At 48.0% G+C, this 18,796-nt stretch overlaps 1 protein-coding gene across 2 annotated transcripts in view; it reads right to left on the bottom strand.

The window, feature by feature from the left end:
• LOC119962758 (urea transporter 2-like) overlaps positions 1–18,796 on the bottom strand; it is a 105,757-nt gene that overhangs the window by 84,758 nt on the left and 2,203 nt on the right. For both annotated transcript variants that reach the window (XM_038790780.1, XM_038790779.1), the window contains exon 2: positions 239–389. In XM_038790780.1, coding sequence (XP_038646708.1) covers positions 239–389 — 151 coding nt within the window. The remainder of the gene's footprint in view (positions 1–238; positions 390–18,796) is intronic.

Here is an 18,796-nt window from a genome sequence, read left to right as displayed (position 1 = left end):
CTTAAATTTTTGTTAATGCTCATTGATACTTGCATGCTAGGAATAATCTAGCATTTCACTCCTTGTTAATCACCATGAGCCATTTACATCACATGAGTAGTGTTATATAAATACCACTTTACAACCCAGTAAAATAGTCCATTAGTACTTAGCCCTCTAAAAATGCTGCTGTTTTCACACATCTTTATTGTTTGTTAAAATGAGCAAAGACAGAAAACTCAGCCCTGTAGTTTCTTACCTTTGAGCCAATCACCAAACATTTTGATTGTATCAATGAAGGATATAATAGGTTCACAATTAGAGTCGACAATCTGGTTATCTTGTTTGATGGCTCTGGTCTCTTCTTTATGTTCTCCTACTATTTGGTGCAAGTGCACATTTGACTCCAGCTAAAAAATCAAATTCATTCAGAAGAGATTAAAGTAATCATTTTTGAAATTAAATTCAGTAAGCAAATAACAATTATCACAAATACCATGAAAAAGCTGACAAGCACCTTCAAAGCAAATGACACGGTCTCATTAAATATTTATAACAGCCTCAATAACAGCCGACAATCTACTCTACAAGCGCTGCTTCAAGACAAATAAATTATTACATTTATTTTCATCAAATTTTATTCCAGGATATTCTTTGATGTTTCATAATCTCACTGTGCAATTTGTCTATATGTGAAAACATCACTAGTTACAACAAAAGTCTGGCTATAATCAATATTGTAGCAGTTTTATCATACGAGGGACAAAAAAGTACACAAAACAAGTATATTGGGCTGGATTCTCCGGTCTCCGACGCCAAAATCGTGTTTGTCGACCAGCAAGAGAATCCAAGTTTCCGACGAAATCGGGGGCAGCGCCGCTTTCGCGGTGCTCCACCCCCTCCAAAGCGGCATACTCACAGAGTACGCCACGCCACATATTGGCCTGACGCCCGCCCCCCCCCCCCCCCCCCCAATCACGGCCCCCGACCGGCCAAGTTCCCAACGACGTGGGTCTCTCATGGTCTCACCCGTCGGGAACTCAGCGTGGCGGCTGCGGACTCAGTCCAGCATCGCCACAGTCGGGGGAGAGCCAATCCATGGGCGGGGGTGGGGTGATGTGTTGGGTATGCGAGGACTGCGTTTACTATAGCAGTGAGAGAGACAGGCTTCCAACACTTGGAGAAATGCAAGTAAATAAGCTTTTGGGGCTGACATGAATCACACTGTTGGTATACGCGATGGCATCCCTCTGAGAGGGCACCCAACTTGAAACACCGGTTTGTGAGTGTGTAATTTTGTTTTTGGAATAATGTGAGGAGTCACGTGAAATTCCAGAGAGAATAACCAACCTGGTAATCACGTAACAATGAGTAAAGACTACTAATTAAATTGGACAACTACACACAAACAGGATTGCATACTCGAGGACCATAAGACATGGGAGCAGAATTAGGCCACTCGGCCCATCGAGTCTGCTCCGCAATCCAATCATGGCTGATATTTTCTAAACCCCATTCTCCTGATCCTCTTATTAATCAAAAACCTATCTATCTCTGGCCTCCATAGCCTTCCGCGGCAAAGAGTTCCACAGATTCACCACCCTCTGGCTGAAGAAAGTCCTCCTCATCTCAGTTTTAAAGGATCATCCCTTTAGTCTGAGATGGTGTCCTCTGGTTCTAATTTTTCCTACAAATGGAAACATCCTCTCCACGTCCATACTATTCAGGCCTCGCAGTATCCTGTAAGTTTCAATAAGATCCCCCCCTCATCCATCTAAACTCCAATGAATATAGACCCAGAGTCCTCAACCATCCTTCATACGACGGGCTCTTCATTCCAGGGATCATTCTTGGGTCCTCTGGACCCTTTCTAATGCCAGCACATCCTTCCTTAGATACGGGGCCCAAAATTGCTCACAATACTCCACATGGGGTCTGACCAGAGCGTTATACAGCCTCAGAAGTACCTCCCTGGTCTTGTATTCTAGCCCTCTCGACATGAATGCTGACATTGTATTTGCCTTCTTAACTGCTGAGTGAACCTTTACGTTAACCTTAAGGCAATCGTGAACAAGGACTCCCAAGTCCCTTTGTGCTTCTGATTTCCAAAGCCTTTCCCCATTTAGAAAATAATCAATGCCTAAATTCCTCCTTCCAAAGTGCATAACCTCACACTTTTCCACATTGTATTTCATTTGCCACTTCATTGCCCACTCTCCTAGCTTGTCCAAATCCTTCTGCAGCCTCCTTGCTTCCTCAATACTACCTGTCCCTCTACCGATCTTTGTATCATCTGCAAACTTAGAAACAGTGCCTTCAGTTCCTTCTTCCAGATCATTAATGTATATCGTGAAAAGCTGTGGTCCTAGCACAGACCCCTGAGGCACACCACTAGTCACTGGCTGCCATCCTGAAAAATATCCCTTTATCCCCACTCTCTGCCTTCTGCCAGTTAGCCAATCCTCTATCCATGCCAGAATATTACTCTTCTGCCTGTCAGCCAATCCTCTATCCATGCCAGAATCTTATCCTTAACACCATGGGCTTTTAACTTATTTAACAGTGTCCTATGCGGCACCTTGCCAAAGACTTTCTAGAAATCTAAATAAATCACCTGCACTGGTTCTCCTTTGTTTAACTTCTTTGTTACCCCCTCAAAGAACTCCAACAGATTTTCAGACACGACCTCTCTTTGACAAAGCCAAAGCTGACTCAGTCCTATTTTTTTGGATAAATTTTAGATAAATTATTTATCTAAAAAAATAATTTAGATTACCCAATTATTTTTTCCAATTAAAGGTCAATTTAGCGTGGCCAATCCACCTACCCTGCACATTTTTGGGTTGTGGGGGCGAAGCCCACGCAGACACGGGGAGAACGTGCAAACTCCACACAGACAGTGACCCAGAGCTGGGATCGAACCTGGGACCTCAGCGCCGTGAGGCAGCTGTGCTAACGACTCAGTCCTATTTTACCATGCACTTCCAAGTACTTCGCGATCTCATCTTTAATAACAGACCAAAAGACCAATGACCAAAGTCAGGCTAACCGGCCTATAATTTCCCATCCTCTGCTTTCCTCCCTTCTTAAACAGTGGTGTTACATCAGCCACTTTCCAGTCCTCTGGGACCCTTCTTGCCTCCAGTGATTCCTGAAAGATCATCACCAATGCCTCCACAATTTCCTCAGCTATCTCTGTTAGGCCTTGGGGTGCAGTCCATCCAGTCCAGGTGATTTATCCACGTTCAGACCTTTCAGTTTCCCCAGAACCATCATCTTAGTAATAGTCACTGCACTCACCTCTGTCCTATGGTTCTCCTGGAATTCTAGCATCCCACTGGTGTCTGTCACCATGATGACTGATGCAAAGTAACTATTCAGTTTGTCTGCCATTCTTTGTTTCCTATCATTACTTCTCCAGCCACATTTTCCAGTGGTCCAATGTCTATTTTTGCCTCTCTCTTACCTTTTATATATTGGAAAAAAACTCTTCCTATTTTCCTTCATATTCCTAACTAGCTTGCACTCCTACTTCATCTTCTCCCCCCTTCTTGCTTTTTGAGTTATCCTCTGCTCACTTTTAAAGGCTTCCCAATCCTCTGGCTTCCCACTAATCCTCGCCATTTTGTATGCTTTTTCTTTTAGCCTGTCCTTGACATCCCTCATCTGCCATGGATGCCTCGTCCTCCCCTTAGCATGTTTTCTCCTCCTTGGGATGAATTTCTGTTGTGCCTCCCGAATAACCCCCAAAAACCCCCGTCATTGCTGTTCCACTGTTTTCCCTGCTAGGCTCCTTTTCCAATCAACTTTGGCCAGCTCCTCCCTCATGTCTTTGTAGTTACCCTTATTTAATTGTAATACCGGTACATCTAATTGCAGCTTCTCCCTCTCAAATTAGGAAAATTAGTATATGAATCACAAAACACATACACAGTTTATGTACCTCTTGTTTCAAAATATGGCTAGGATCCCGGAATTCCTCAAGACTTCCCCTTTCCCCAAACAGCATCCAAATTAACTAAATCTATAAATCAAATCCAATTATAATTACTACACAGTACAAGGCTGATTAATCAAGTCTGGGAAATGTATTTACTTGGTCCAGGGAAGATATTTAAACTACCTTTATTAAGGTTTCTGCACGGCCTTAGCTCTAAGACATCGAAGTGTCTGTAAAACTGGCCTCTCAGGCTGTTACATGTAAAACTGGTCTCTCTGCTTCAGAGGGGTGCTGTTAACTAAAGGTGGCACGATTTGGCGGACCCAAGTTAAGTCTGCTGAATGGCACGTCTAGCCCTGAGAAACAACAGCATTTTTGCCATTTATTTTGCCTCTGGGTGATTCTAACTTAAAGGGATTTCCTGCAGGCGAGTTGAAGCTTGCAGGAAAGACTCCTCGCAGTTTGGAAGGCTGCCCCAATCTTTCCCCCCCTCCATCCCTTTTCAGGCCCCCCATGCGTTTTCAACCCCCTGAACCTTGGGAGGCCCCAGGGAATCCCCTCTCACCCCTCCCCACCCCATTTACCTTGTAAGGCCCCACTGGGCATGATCCCTGGCAGTGCCAACCTGTCACTCTGGCACTGCCAAGGTTCCTGGGCTCGCAGAAGACACAGGCTGCTAGCCTGCCCTGTCCCTGACCACCTGGGGGTCTCCAATGACCTGGGAGACCCCCAACAGGTTCCGTTACATCAGTGTGAACCAGAGCTAAACGGTACTCTGGCAAGCTCACCAAGGCTGGACCAATGAGTCCCAGGAGCCGTGTGAATTGGGTGAACGCATATTTAAATGAGTCTTACAGCTAAGTGATGGCATGATCCAGTTTGTGAGGTTCCATTGAATCTCGTGAGACATTACGGCATCACAAATCAAAGGTTTCTCATGAGATTCAACGGCCTCGTCCCGACACCAAGTTGGGCTGCTGAATTGCACCCACTATGTTTCCTCTTGAATTCGTCATTATGTGTATTTGGCTGTCAGCCTCTCTCAAACTCCTTGGCAGAATTCTCCGAAGCCCAAAATCGGGAACGGCAATCGGGTGCAGAATAGCTCCCAATGCCAAAATCACGGCAGGTGCCGATTTGACATTGGGTCGTACTGATCCAGACCCTCCAAATTGGCGCCATTGCAACGCGCACCACAAGTAGTTGCGATCGTTATCGAGCCCCCTCATGATGCTCCGCCTCCGATTGGCCGAGTTCCCGACGGAGTGGGCCATGTGTGGTTTCAAGTCGTGTGCATGTGTGGGGGCTGTAAGTGTCTGCGCAGCTGCAGCTTGTCAGCCCTGCGCATGCCCAGCATGGACGTGGCGATTCTCCCACTGTTGTTTGCATGTTCCACGGGTGTTTCACGTGGCTCCAGTATCGGTAGTGGAATCAGTGTGGGTGTGGCGCCAATTTTCCGTTGTGGAACTCCACGGATCCTCCTTTGGCGTCACCACTTATGTTGCAGGAACGGATAGTCCAGCCCTTGACTTTAGAAATTAGCATGTGTATACCTCCACTGATCACTGTTGCCCAGGTAAGCTATTTCTACTAATATGTTGATTTACACATTCTGTCTAGCTGACCACTAATCTCATTACTGGGAATGTTGCATCTCACCATGCTGGCTACTGCTGTTGATAGAAAGATTTATATCTGTTTCTGGGCAGATTGCATCCTGTCATGCCTTGTTAAATTTTGTGTTCCTGCTGTTACTGGGCAGATCGATGACGGGGGCCTTTTGTGAATTTGCTAGATATTAAATTGAGCGACTAACTTGTCTCCATTTAATGCAATGAAGGTAGCATGCAAACTTCTTATTGCCTGCTGGTTTACATGATTGTGACGTCCAGGTAGCATTAATCATGCTGACAAGTGGGTGGATTTCTGAGCAATGCATGAGGGTTATGACCAGCTCCTACAATTTAAAGGTACCCCTTAAAGGAGAGGTGTACTGTGTGTTGGGCAGGTGCTAGAAGCCCTTTGTGACCTGCTTATGACCGGAGAAAGTCAAAATAATGGTCCGGAATAGGAAAGTGGGCTCCAAGACATTCAAAAACTGCACTGAACGTCTTGGTGGAGGTGGTATAAAGCAGCCCGGTTGATTGGCACCGCACCCCGAAAGAGTTACTCCCTCCACCACCATCAGTGGCACTGTGTACCATCTACAAGATGCACTGCAGGAACTCACCAAGACTCCTCAGACAGCAGCTTCCAAACCCATGACTATTATTATGTTGAATAATAATAATCTTTATTAGTGTCACAAGTAGGCTGACATTAACACTGCAATGAAGTTTCTGTGAAAATCCCCCAGTCACCACACTACGGCGCCTATTCGGGTACACGGAGGGAGAATTCAGAATGCCCAATTCACCTAACACGCACGTCTTTTGGAACTTGTGGGAGGAAATGGGAGCACCCGGAGAAAACCCACGCAGGCACGGGGAGAACGTGCAGACTCGCACAGACAGTAACCGAAGCCAGGATTCAAACCCGGGTCCTTGGCGCTGTGTATCAACAGTGCTAACAACTGTGCAACCGTGCCACCCACGGGTGCAGCAGGTACATGGGAGCACCACCATCTGGAAGTTTCCCTCAAAGCCACTCACCATCCTGACATGGAAATATATCACCATTCCTCCACTGCCGCTGGCTCAAAATCTTGGAACACCCTTCCTAACAGCAACAGTAAGATGTCTTACAACACCAGGTTAAAGTGCAACATGTTTGTTTTGAATCACTAGCTTTCAGAGCGCAGTACCTTCATCAGGTGAGTGAAGAGGCGGGTTCCAGAAACACATTTGTAGACAAAGTCAATGATCCAAGATGATACTTTGAATGAGAGTCTTTGCAGGTAATTAAGTCTTTACAGGTCCAGATGGTGCGACTGGAGAAGGATACTCACAGGTTAAAGAGGTGTGAATTGTCTCAAACCAGGGCAGTTGGTAGGACTTAGCAAGCCCAGGCCAAATGGTGGGGGGGGGGGGGGGGGGGGGGGGGGGGGGTAAACACACATGTTGGACTTTAACCTGGTGTTGTAAGAAGTCTTATTGTGCCCAACCCAGTCCAAAGCCGGCATCTCCACATCATGCCTAACAGCAACAACCTACATTACATGGGCAGCACGGTAGCACAGTGAGTAGCACCATTGCTTCACAGCTCCAGGGTCCCAGGCTCGATCCCGGCTTGGGTCACTGTCCGTGCAGAGTCTGAACGTTCTCCCTGTGCGGGTTTCCTCCGGGTACTCCGGTTTCCTCCCACAAGTCACGAAAGAGATGCTGTTAGGTAATTTGGACATTCAGTCCGAATTCACCCTCTGTGTACCCGAACAGGCGCCGGAATGTGGCGACGAGGGACTTTTCACAGCAACTTCATTGCAGTGTTAATGTAAGCCTCCGTGTGACAATAAAGATTATTAGAGATTATTATTGTTATTATTGACTGCCGTGGTTCAAGCAGACAGCTCACCACCACCTTCTCAAGGTCAATTCGGAATGGATAAGAAATGTCCATATCCCATTAATGAAGAAAAGGAAAGGAGCAAATAAAAAGAGAGGTCCTGAACCTGCAGGGTGCCAGGGAGCCCAGCAAACACATGATCAGAAGACAGTGGGAGCGGATAGCCATGGAGGTCCATGCAAGATTAAGCTTCCAGGAACTGGATGCATCATTGCCAGAAGAAGTTCAATCACTTTGTCGAGGTTAGTGAATGCATCTTCAAATGCCATATTGTACCAGCTGCACCACTAGCCTCATTCATTGCTCAATTAACCTTTTCCATTGGCCAGAAATCAACATTCTCTCACAAACATGACTTATAACTCACACTCAGCTTCAATTTACCCTCAAACATTTTGCAAGCCTCATATCCATAGATTTACCTCCAGCTATTCACCATGACAGCCACAGCAACAAAATGATGCACAACCGCTGCTTATTTCCACTCTTTTATAAGACAAGATAACATACAATGAAAGGCAGAAGAAGTTAAAAAGAAACAGATTTGCATTTGTATAGCACTTTTCACAACCATCAGCTGGGAAATGTTTTTTCTGCAGTGTCGCCCCTGTTTTAACTATGAACTTGGCAGCCACCTACAAACAGGAAAATCTGTTTTGTAATGTTGATTTGGGGGTCAATATTGGCCAGGGTACCAGGACAAACTCCCCTGCTCTTTGAAATAGTGTTGTGGGATCTTTTACATCCACCTGAGCAGCCAAATGGGGCCTGGTACCTTCAATAATGCTCCCCGCAGCCTTCCTTTTGTACTCCAACCCTGGAATGAGAATTGAATCAGAACTTGTGATTCAGAGGTAAGAGTGCTACCAGCCATGGCTGGCACCCATGGAGTAGACAATGTAAGCCATTAATCGGGACATTCATTTCAGAGGCTGTGCTACCAAATGGGCTGAAATCAAAGATGATGGTATTTTCATACCTAGTTCTCCCTCTCACATTCCACCTCCCCCTCATCTACACTCTCTTAGAATTACACAGAATATACTCTCAACAATTGACCATTTGGCCAAACCAGTCGATGCAGGTGCATATACAAACATAAAAATTCACCCCCTTCTTCTGGACACAACAATAGGATAGGTTCGTTCAGGATGGAAATAAGAGGGCAGCACGGTGGCCTAGTGGTTAGCACAGCTGCCTCACGGCGCTGAGGTCCCAGGTTCGATCCTGGCTCTGGGTCACTGTCCGTGTGGAGTTTGCACATTCTCCCCGTGTCTGCGTAGGTTTCGTCCCCACAGCCCAAAAATGTGCAGAGTAGGTGGATTGGCCACACTAAATTGAAAAAAATAATTGGGTAATCTAAATTTATAAAAAAAAGGATGGAAATAGGATAGGGGAAATTCCAGATTCCGACTGTTTCAACTGTGAAAAATCTGGTCCTAAGTCAGTGCTTGCCACACTCCTTATCTGTAGAGTTAGGCAATTTGAAACAACTATAGAAACCATCAAACATAATCAAGCAACAGTGAGACAAAATCAACCAGCAATGAAGCCGTTTAAACTGTACCGTGGGGTTTCTTCCTGCTACTAAATGCATGCTTAGTTATACAAAGTTAAGAAAGAGGATTGCAGGAGCGTTGAGCTACAAAATGGCTCCCCCTGCTCCGCACAATCCTGGTCACCATTCACTGCGTACGAGTTAATGCCTTCACCAATCTGACATCCAGCACAACCTATCACATCTGTGCATGTACCGTGGTCACCATTTTAGATGCTGGACAGCATCTGTAGGACCCAAGCAAGGTGCTACCAGTCCAAATTTCACAGCATTCACCTTTAAAGTAAAACTGTCACTTTTTATTTTCAGTGCTTAATATTCCAATTTTAAACTTTTCCACTCTGCTTTTTATAAATTCCACTTGTATTATTTTTCCTCTGCTCCTTTTGTAAATTTATTGTATAAATTCTGACCAAATAATTTTTACAAAACTTCAATTAAATAACTTGAATATGTGCTGGTAATGCAATGCATCACCATGGAGATACTGGAAATATTCTCATAATGTACTGTGTGCTCATAACTCATATCATACATCTAAAAAACAATTTGTTTCAATTATAAAACATGCATTTATATTGAATTTTGGAAGTTTGTCTTCGCTGAGAAGACAGGTGGTAGGAAAAATGTTGATTTGTGAGGCTAAGTGTCCTTCGATAGCGCGTTCTGAACCTGGAATCTTTCCTGCCAAGGGCAAGGGCAATACATGCATGGGAACATTATCACCTGCAGATTTCCCTCCAAGCCATACACTGTGCTGACTTGTAACTAGAATCACCGTTCCTTCAATATTACTGAGCCGAAATTCAGAAATTCACTCCAGGAATGCTGTGGATAAACCTACACCAGATGGACTGCAGTGGTTCAAAATGGCATATCACCACCTTCTCAAGGGTATTCGGTGATGGGCAACAAATACTATCCTTCCCAGAGAAGCTCCCATCCCAAGAATGAATAACAAAACCTGTTCTGAACATTATTTTCCCACTGTAAATGAGTGAATAGATTGGACCTTTCAGAAATAGCTACCTGGAAAAGCACATTGTATTTGGTATCTATTGAAGCAGACTTTTACGTAGCATTTAAAAAGTTGTTACATTAATTTCTCATTCAATCACAATTGTTTTGTGTGTGTGTGTGTGGTGGTGGGGGGGGGGGGGGGGGGGTGGGCAGAGCAGAGAATAGACACCACACATTGTAGGTTTTTAAAATTTATTCATTCATTTTTATGGGATGCGGGCTTTGCTGGCGAGGCCAGTGTTTGTTGCCCATCCCTAATTGGTCCTGAGAAGGTGGTGGTGAGCTGCCTTCTTGAACTGCTGCAGTGCATGTGGTGTAGGGACACCCACAGTGCTGCTTATGGAGGGAGTTTTAGGTTTTTGACCCCGTGACAGTGAAGGAATGGTAATACATTTCCAAGTCAGGATGGTGAGTTACTTGGAGGGGAACCAGGTTTGCTAAATTCACTCGGGAGGATTTATATTAGTATGGCAGGGGGTGGGAACCAGAATGTGAGCTTAGAAGGTGTATTAACTGAAGGGGAAATAGAGAACCAAAAGAAAAGAAGAACATCACCCTAAATGTCATGAGAGTGCCTTTAAGAGATGGGTGTGTATCAGTGATGTCAGAGTGTGGGTGGACCTGGGCTGTCTTGTCAGCTTTTTACTTCCGTTTTAGGCTGTTTGCTGCAGGGTGTGTTTATAGTTTCGTTTTCAGAGCTGGATAGCTGCAGCATAGCCAGAAGGTGTAGAAGTCTCTCTCTCTCTCTCTGTAATCTAAAGAATGTAAATCGATCCTTTGGTGATTTAGAAACTAATAACTGCTCTCAGTAGTCACTTTAACCTGATGTGCTTCTGTTTTAAAGTTTTTTTTAAGTCTTCTGGATGTTAAAAGGAAAGCTTAAAGGATTACTTAGTGTTGTATTTTTTGGGGGTTGTATTTGAATTGATGGTTGCTAAGATGTTCACTATGTTTTAAAAAGGTTGGGCAGCACGGTGGCTCAGTGGGTTAGCACTGCAGTCTCACGGCGCTGAGGTCCCAGGTTCGATCCCGGCTCTGGGTCACTGTCCGTGTGGAGTTTGCACATTCTCCCCGTGTTTGCGTGGGTTTCACCCCCACAACCCAAAGATGTGCAAGGTAGGTGGATTGAATACGCTAAATTGCCCCTTAATTGGAAAAAATTAATTGGGTACTCTAAAAATTTAAAAAAAAAATGTTTTAAAAAGGTTAACTTGAGTTCCTAGAATAAACATTGTTTTGCTTTAAAATATACTTTTCCATTTCTGCTGTACCACACCTGTAGAGTGGGCTGTGTGCTCCCCATACCACAATCTATTAAAAGTTGTGGGTCAGGTGAACTGCATGATACACTTTGGGGTTCTCTAAACCCTGGCCCATAACACTCAGGCAGAGCAAAAAAGATGACAATTGTGAAAAGGGGAGGTGGTCAATGCAGGATTGATGGTGTTGTACCTAAATGCGTGCAGTATATGGAACAAGGTAAATGAGCTTGTTGTGCACATTGAAATTATTGTTTTAAATAAATTTGAAGTACCCAATTAATTTTTCCCAATTAAGGGGCAATTTAACATGGCCAATTAACCTACTCGGCACATCTTTGGGTTGTGGGGGTGAAATCCATGCAAACATGGGGAAAATCTGCAAATTCCACACGGACAGTGACCCAGAGCCAGGTTCAAATCTGCGACCTCGGCGTCATGAGGCAGCAATGCTAACCACTGCGCCACCATGCTGCCGTGCACATTGAAATTGGCCGGTATGATGTTGTGGGCATCACAGAGACGTGACTGCAAGGGGATCAGGGCTGGGATCTAAATATACAAGGATATGTGTCCTATTGAAAAGTCAGGTAGATGGGCAAAGGGGGCGAGGGTTGCATTGTTTGTAAGGAGTGAAGTTAAATCAATAGCAAGGAGCGATATAGGATCAGACGGCATAGAATCTCTGTGGGTTAAAGTTGAGGAATCGCAAAGATAAGAGGACCCTGATGGGAGTTATGTACAGGCCCCCTAGCAATAGTCATGGAGGTGGGGCAGAAAATAAATCAGGCGATAGAAAAGGCAATATTATAATAATCTTGGGTGACTTCAATATGCAGTGGACTGGGAAAATCAGGTTGGTAGTGGATCCCAAGAAAAGGAATTTGTGGTCTGTCTAAGAGATGTATTTTTGGACCAGCTTGTGACAGAGCCTACTAGGGAACAGACAATTCTGGATTTAGTGTTGTGTAATGAGGCAGGCTTGATTAGTGAACTTATGGTGAAGGAACCCTCAGGGAGCAGTGACCACAATATGATAGAATTTGCCCTGCAGTTTGAGAGGGAGAAGCTGCAATCAGATGGAATGGTATTACAATTAAATAATGGTAACTACAAAGACATGAGGGAGAAGTTGGCCAGAGTTAATTGGAAAAGAAGCCTAGCAGAGAATACAGTGGAGCAGCAATGACAGGGGTTTTTGGGGGTTATTAGGGAGGCACAACAGAAATTCATCCCAGGGAGGAAGAAACATGCTAAGGGGAGGACAAGGAATCCATGGCTGATGAGGGAAGTCAAGGACAGCATAAAAGCTAAAGAAAAAGCATACAAAGTGTCGAGAATTAGTGGGAAGCCAGAGGATTGGGAAGCCTTTAAAAGCGAGCTGTGTACAACTGAAAAAGCAATAAGGTGGGGGGGGAAGAGAGAGAGAGAGAGAGAGAGAGAGAGAGAGAGAGAGAGAGAAGATGAAGTAGGAGTGCAAGCTAGCTAGTAATATGAATGAAGATTGGAAGAGTTTTTTCCAACAGATAAAAGGCAAGAGAGAGAGGCGAAAATAGACATTGGACCACTGGAAAATGTGGCTGGAGAAGTAATGATAGGAAACAAAGAAATGTCAGATTAACTGAATAGTTACTTTGCATCAGTCTTCATGGTGGAAGACACCAGTGGGATGCCAGAGCTCCAGGAGAACCAGGGGGCAGAAGTGAATGCAGTGACCATTATTAAGGAGAAGGTTCTAGGGAAACTGAAAGGTCTGAAGGTGGATAAATCACCTGGACTGGATGGACTACACCCCAGGGTTCTAAAAGAGATAGCTGAGGAGATTGTGGAGGCATTGGTGATGATCTTTCAGGAATGACTGGAGGCAAGAAGGGTCCCAGAGGACTAGAAAGTGGCTAATTTAACACCACTATTTAAAAAAGGAGGGAGGCAGAAGACGGGAAATTATAGGCCGGTTAGCCTGACTTTAGTCATTGGTACGATTTTAGAGTCCATTATTAAAGATAAGATTGCGGAGTACTTGGAAGTGCATGATAAAATAGGACTGAGTCAGGATGGCTTCGTCAAGGGGAGGTCATGGCTGACAAATCTGTTCGAGTTCTTTGAGGAAGAAACAAGGAAGTTAGACAAAGGAGAACCAGTGGACGTGCTTTATTTAGATTTCCAGAAGGCCTTTGACAAGGTGCCACGTAGGAGACTGTTAAATAAGTTAAGAGCCCATGGTGTTCAGGGTAAGATGGATAGAGGATTGGTTGACTGGCAAAAGCCAGAGAGTGGGGATAAAGGGGTCTTTTTCAGGATGGCAGCCGGTGACTAGTGCTGTACCTCAGGGGTCGGTGCTGGGACCACAACTTTTCACAATATACATTAATGACCTGGAGGAAGGAACTGAAGGCACGGTTGCCAAGTTTCAGATGTTACAAAGATCTGTAGAAGGGCAGTTAGTATTGAGGAAGCACTTGGACATGCTAGGAGAGTGGGGAAAGAAGTGGCAGATGGAATAAAATGTGGAAAAGTGTGAGGTTATGCACTTTGGAAGGAAAAATGGAGGCAATAGACTATTTTCTAAATGGGAAGATGCTTAGGAAATCAGAAGCACAAAGGGGCTTGGGAGTCCTTGTTCACTATTCCCTTAAGATTAACATGCAGGTTCAGTCGACAGTTAGGAAGGCAAATGCAACGTTAGCAGTCATGTCGAGAGGGCTTGAATCAAGACGAGGAATGTACATCTGAGGCTATGAGGTTCAGGTCAGACCCCATTTAGAGTGTTGTGAGCAGTTGTGGGCCCCGTATCTAAGGAAGGATGTGCTGGCCTTAGAAAGGATCCAGAGGAGGTTCACAAGAATGATCCCTGGAATGAAGAGCTTGTCTTCTGTACTCGTTGGAGTTTAGAAGGATGAGGGGGATCTTATTGAAACTTATAGGATACTGCATGGCCTGGATAGAGTGGACATGGAGAGAATATTTCCACTTGTAGGAAAAACTAGAAGCAGTGGACACAATCTCAGACTAAAGGGACGATCCTTTAAAACAGAGATGAGGAGGAATTTCTTCAGCCAGAGGGTGGTGAATCTGTGGAACTCTTTCCCGCAGAAGGCTGTGGAGGTCAAATCACTGTGTGTCTTTAAAACAGAGATAGATAGGTCTTTGATCAATAAGGGGATCAGGGGTTATGGGGAGAAGGCAGATGGGGATGAGAAAAATGTGAGCCATGATTGAATGGTGGAGCAGACTCAATAGGCCGAGTGGTCTAATTCTGCTCCTATGTCTTATGGTGTTATCGGTGGTGGTATTCACATGAATCTGCTGACAAGAGCAGAATGACTAGATGGTATAGGTTGTGGGTTTGGAAAGTGCTGCCCAAGGAGCTTTGGTGAGTTCCTCTGAATCACCTGATTTTTAAAAAAAAATACATTTTTTATAAAAATCAATTATTTTTCTTTTCCAATTAAGGGGCAATTTAGTGTGGCCAATCCACCTAACCAGCACATCTTTGGGTTGTGGGGTGAAACCCACGCAGACACGGAGAGAATGTGCAAACCCTACACAGACAGATATTCAAACCAGGGTCCTCAGCGCTATAGTTCCAGTGCTAACCACTGTGCTGTGCGCCACCCAAAACACCTGATCTTTATGCAACTCACAGATCCTGCGATATTCTAACTGAGGAAATGAGAAGTGACAGGACATTTGTGCTGTGTGGTTAATTGCCACATTGAACACTCAATCTCAGTTGGCAATAAAGACTGGCTGATTTGTGAATAGTGTTCATGACCTCACCCCTCCCTATCACTGTAACTGCTTCCAGCCCTTCAATCCCCTGAATTGTGTTCGTTCATCTAATTCTGCCCTATCATGGATCACATACAGGTATTTCCATCAATACACCAATGGTGGTCACGCATTCTGCTGCTATGGCTCTGAAATTCCCTCCTTAAAACTCTTAGCCTCCCTCTCCAATCTCATTGATCAAGTTTCGGTCATGTCTTAATATTTCTTTGTTGCTCAGGATCAAATAATTTATGTTCAGCAAGAACTCTGTAAAGTGTCTTGGGTGGTATAGAAATGCACGTTGTTGTTGCTGTAGTTTCCTCTTGGCACAGGCTATACTTGTCCAAAATGCCAGCACTTGCTCACAAAGAGGGTTTTCCAAGTGTAGTCAGAAGGAACCAAATTAAATCATAGAATGAGACAGCACAGAAGGCCATTCAGCCAATTTTGCCTTTGCTGGCTCTTTCCAAGAGCTTCCAATTAGTATCACGTCCATGTTCTTTCTCCATAGCCCTGGAACTATTTCCACTTTGACATTTCATTCAATTCCTTTTTGAAAATGGCTCCTGTATCTGTTTCCATCACTTTTTCAGGCAGTGTTTCCAAATCACAGTAATGTAAAAAATGTGTGCCTCACCTCCCTTCAGATTCTCTTGACATATCTACTTAAATCAGCATCCTCCTGCCATTAAACGTTCTGCCACTGGAAACAGTTGCTCTTTACTTACTCTACAAAACCATTCACGACTTTCGATACCTCTACTAAGATCCCTTTTACATTCTCTGTTCAGAGATCAACGCTTTAGTCACTCAACAAATTCAAATTCCTCATCCACTCCAATAAACCCCTCCAAGGCCGACTTTTGATTGTGCCAGGTACCTGTGGATTGTGGTGTAATGCAATTGATCTGTCATAGCTGCAGCTTTGTTCCACAACCCAAGAAAATCCTTCATGGAACCACTTGAGCAATTAGATTTAACACAACTACTTCACTTATTCAAACAAATTACTTGCCGTTATTTTCACACATGGGCTTGTATTTGATTGCATATATACTCTATTAATTCTGAGGTTCCATGAACCCTATCGAGGCAGACTCGAATATTCAATTGACTGAATTACATTACTCTTTAAATTTCTTTAGACTATCACAGGCTGTTAAATTTCTTTAGAATACCACAGGTTGAAAAAAGTAGTATTTCCAAGTAACTCTATGAATGCATCATGAGGAAATAAATACTATAGCACCTCAATCCACCAGGGTGACTCCTACACTTACTCTGGATCTCGGTCCCCAAGCCCTCTTTCTCAACTTGTCCCAAATGGAGTTAGCTTAGATGGGCTTTTTAGTTGGCATGTACTAGTACGGGCCAGATTCTATGATTCTCTCCCCACTTCCTCCACCTTCCCCTGCTTTCCCTCATTCCCACACCTGCACCCTCCTTGCCCCTATCCCCGTTTCCCCACTTTCCTCCCCCCCCCGCCTCCTCAGCCATCCCCACCGTCTCCCAATCCACCGACTTTCAGCCCCCATAGCCTCCCCATCCACCAACTTTCAGCCCCCCACTGTCTCCCCATCCACTGGCTTTCGGCCCCCATCGTCTCCCCATCCACTAGCTTTCGGCACCCACAGTCTCCCCATCCACTAGCTTTCGGCCCCCACCGTCTCCCCATCCACTAGCTTTCGGCCCCCACCGTCTCCCAATCCACCGGCTTTCAGCCCCCATAGCCTCCCCATCTACCGAATTTCAGCCCCCACCGTCTCCCCATCTACCGAATTTCAGCCCCACCGTCTCCCCATCTACCAACTTTCAGCCCCCACTGTCTCCCCATCTACCGACTTTCAGCCCCCACTGTCTCCCCATCCACCAACTTTAAGCCCCACTCTCTCCCACTGTCTCAACTCCCTCCTCGCTCTCTCCCACTGTCTCAACCCCCTCCTCACACTCCCCCAGTTTCCTGAACCCCCTCCTCGTGCTCTCCCACTGACTCCTCAATCCCCTCCTCGCGCCCCCCACCCCAATCCCCTCCTCGCGCGCTCTCCCACCCCAATTCCCTCCTCGTGCTCTCCCACCCCAATCCCCTCCTCGCGCGCCCTCCCAACCCTCTCCCACCTCCCTCCTCATGCCCTCCCACCCCCTCTCGCCCTCTCCCACCCCCTCTCGCCCTCTCCCACCCCCTCCTCGTGCCCTCCCAACCCGCTTGCCCTCTCCCACCCCCTCCAGCCCTCTCCCGCCCCCACCTCGCGCCCTTCCACCCCCCTCCTCGAGCCCTGCCACCCCCCTCCTTGAGCCCCCCACCCCCCTCCTTGCGCCCCCCCACCCCCCTCCTCGCGCCCTTCCAACCCTCTTGCCCTCTCCCATCCCCTCTTCGCGCCCTCTCCCATCCCCTCTTCGCGCCCTCCCAACCCCTCCTCGCGCCCTCCCACCCCCCTCCTCGCGCCCTCCCAACCCCCTCCTCGTGCCCTCCCAACCCCCTCCTCGTGCCCTCCCAACCCCCTCCTCGTGCCCTCCCAACCCCCTCCTCGTGCCCTCCCAACCCCCTCCTCGTGCCCTCCCAACCCCCTCCTCGTGCCCTCCCAACCCCCTCCTCGTGCCCTCACCCACCCCCTCCTCGTGCCCTCACCCACCCCCTCCTCGTGCCCTCCCACTCGCCCTCTCCCACCCCCACCTCGCCCCCTCCCACCCCATCCCCACGCCCTCCCACTCCCTCCTCGCGCCCTCCCACCCCTCTTGCCCTCTCCCACCCCCTCCTCGTGCCCTCCCACCCCCCTCCTCGTGCCCTCCCACCCCCCTCCTCGCGCCCTCCCACCCCCCTCCTCGTGCCCTCCCACCCCCCTCCTCGTGCCCTCCCACCCCCCTCCTCGTGCCCTCCCACCCCCCTCCTCGTGCCCTCCCACCCCCCTCCTCGTGCCCTCCCACCCCCCACCTCGTGCCCTCCCACCCCCCACCCCCCTCCTCGTGCCCTCCCACCCCCCACCCCGTGCCCTCCCACCCCCCTCCTCGTGCCCTCTTCCACCCCCCTCCTCGTGCCCTCCCATCCCAACGCCCTCTTCCACCCCCTCTTTCCCTCTTCCAATCCCTCTCGCCCTCTCCCACCCCCTCCTCGCGCCCTCCCACCCCTCCTCTCGCCCTCTCCCACCCCTCCTCTCGCCCTCTCCCACCCCTCCTCTCGCCCTCTCCCACCCCTCCTCTCGCCCTCTCCCGCCCCCCCTCCTCTCCCCCTCTCCCGCCCCCCCTCCTCTCCCCCTCTCCCGCCCCCCCTCCTCTCCCCCCTCTCCCGCCCCCCCCTCCTCTCCCCCTCTCCCGCCCCCCCTCCTCGCCCCCTCTCCCGCCCCCCCTCCTCCTCGCCCCCTCTCCCGCCCCCCCTCCTCGCCCCCTCTCCCGCCCCCCTCTCCTCGCCCCCTCCTCGCCCCCTCCTCGCCCCCTCTCCCGCCCCCCCTCCTCGCCCCCCCTCCCGCCCCCCCTCCTCGCCCCCCCTCTCCCGCCCCCCCTCCTCGCCCCCCCTCCTCGCCCCCCCTCCCCGCCCCCCCTCCTCGCCCCCCCTCCCGCCCCCCCTCCTCGCCCCCCTCCTCGCCCCCTCTCCCCTCCTCGCCCCCTCTCCCCTCCTCGCCCCCTCTCCTCGCCCCCTCTCCCCTCCTCGCCCCCTCTCCCGCCCCCCCTCCTCGCCCCCTCTCCCCCCCCCCCTCCTCGCCCCCCTCTCCTCGCCCCCCTCCGCGTCCCCCCTCCTCGCCCCCCCTCCCGCCCCCCCCTCCTCGCCCCCCCTCC

The sequence above is a fragment of the Scyliorhinus canicula genome, chromosome 3, assembly GCF_902713615.1.
Source record: "Scyliorhinus canicula chromosome 3, sScyCan1.1, whole genome shotgun sequence".
Taxonomy (NCBI): domain Eukaryota; kingdom Metazoa; phylum Chordata; class Chondrichthyes; order Carcharhiniformes; family Scyliorhinidae; genus Scyliorhinus; species Scyliorhinus canicula.
Note: the sequence above shows the minus strand (reverse complement) of the source record. Positions and strands in the feature narration are given on the sequence as shown.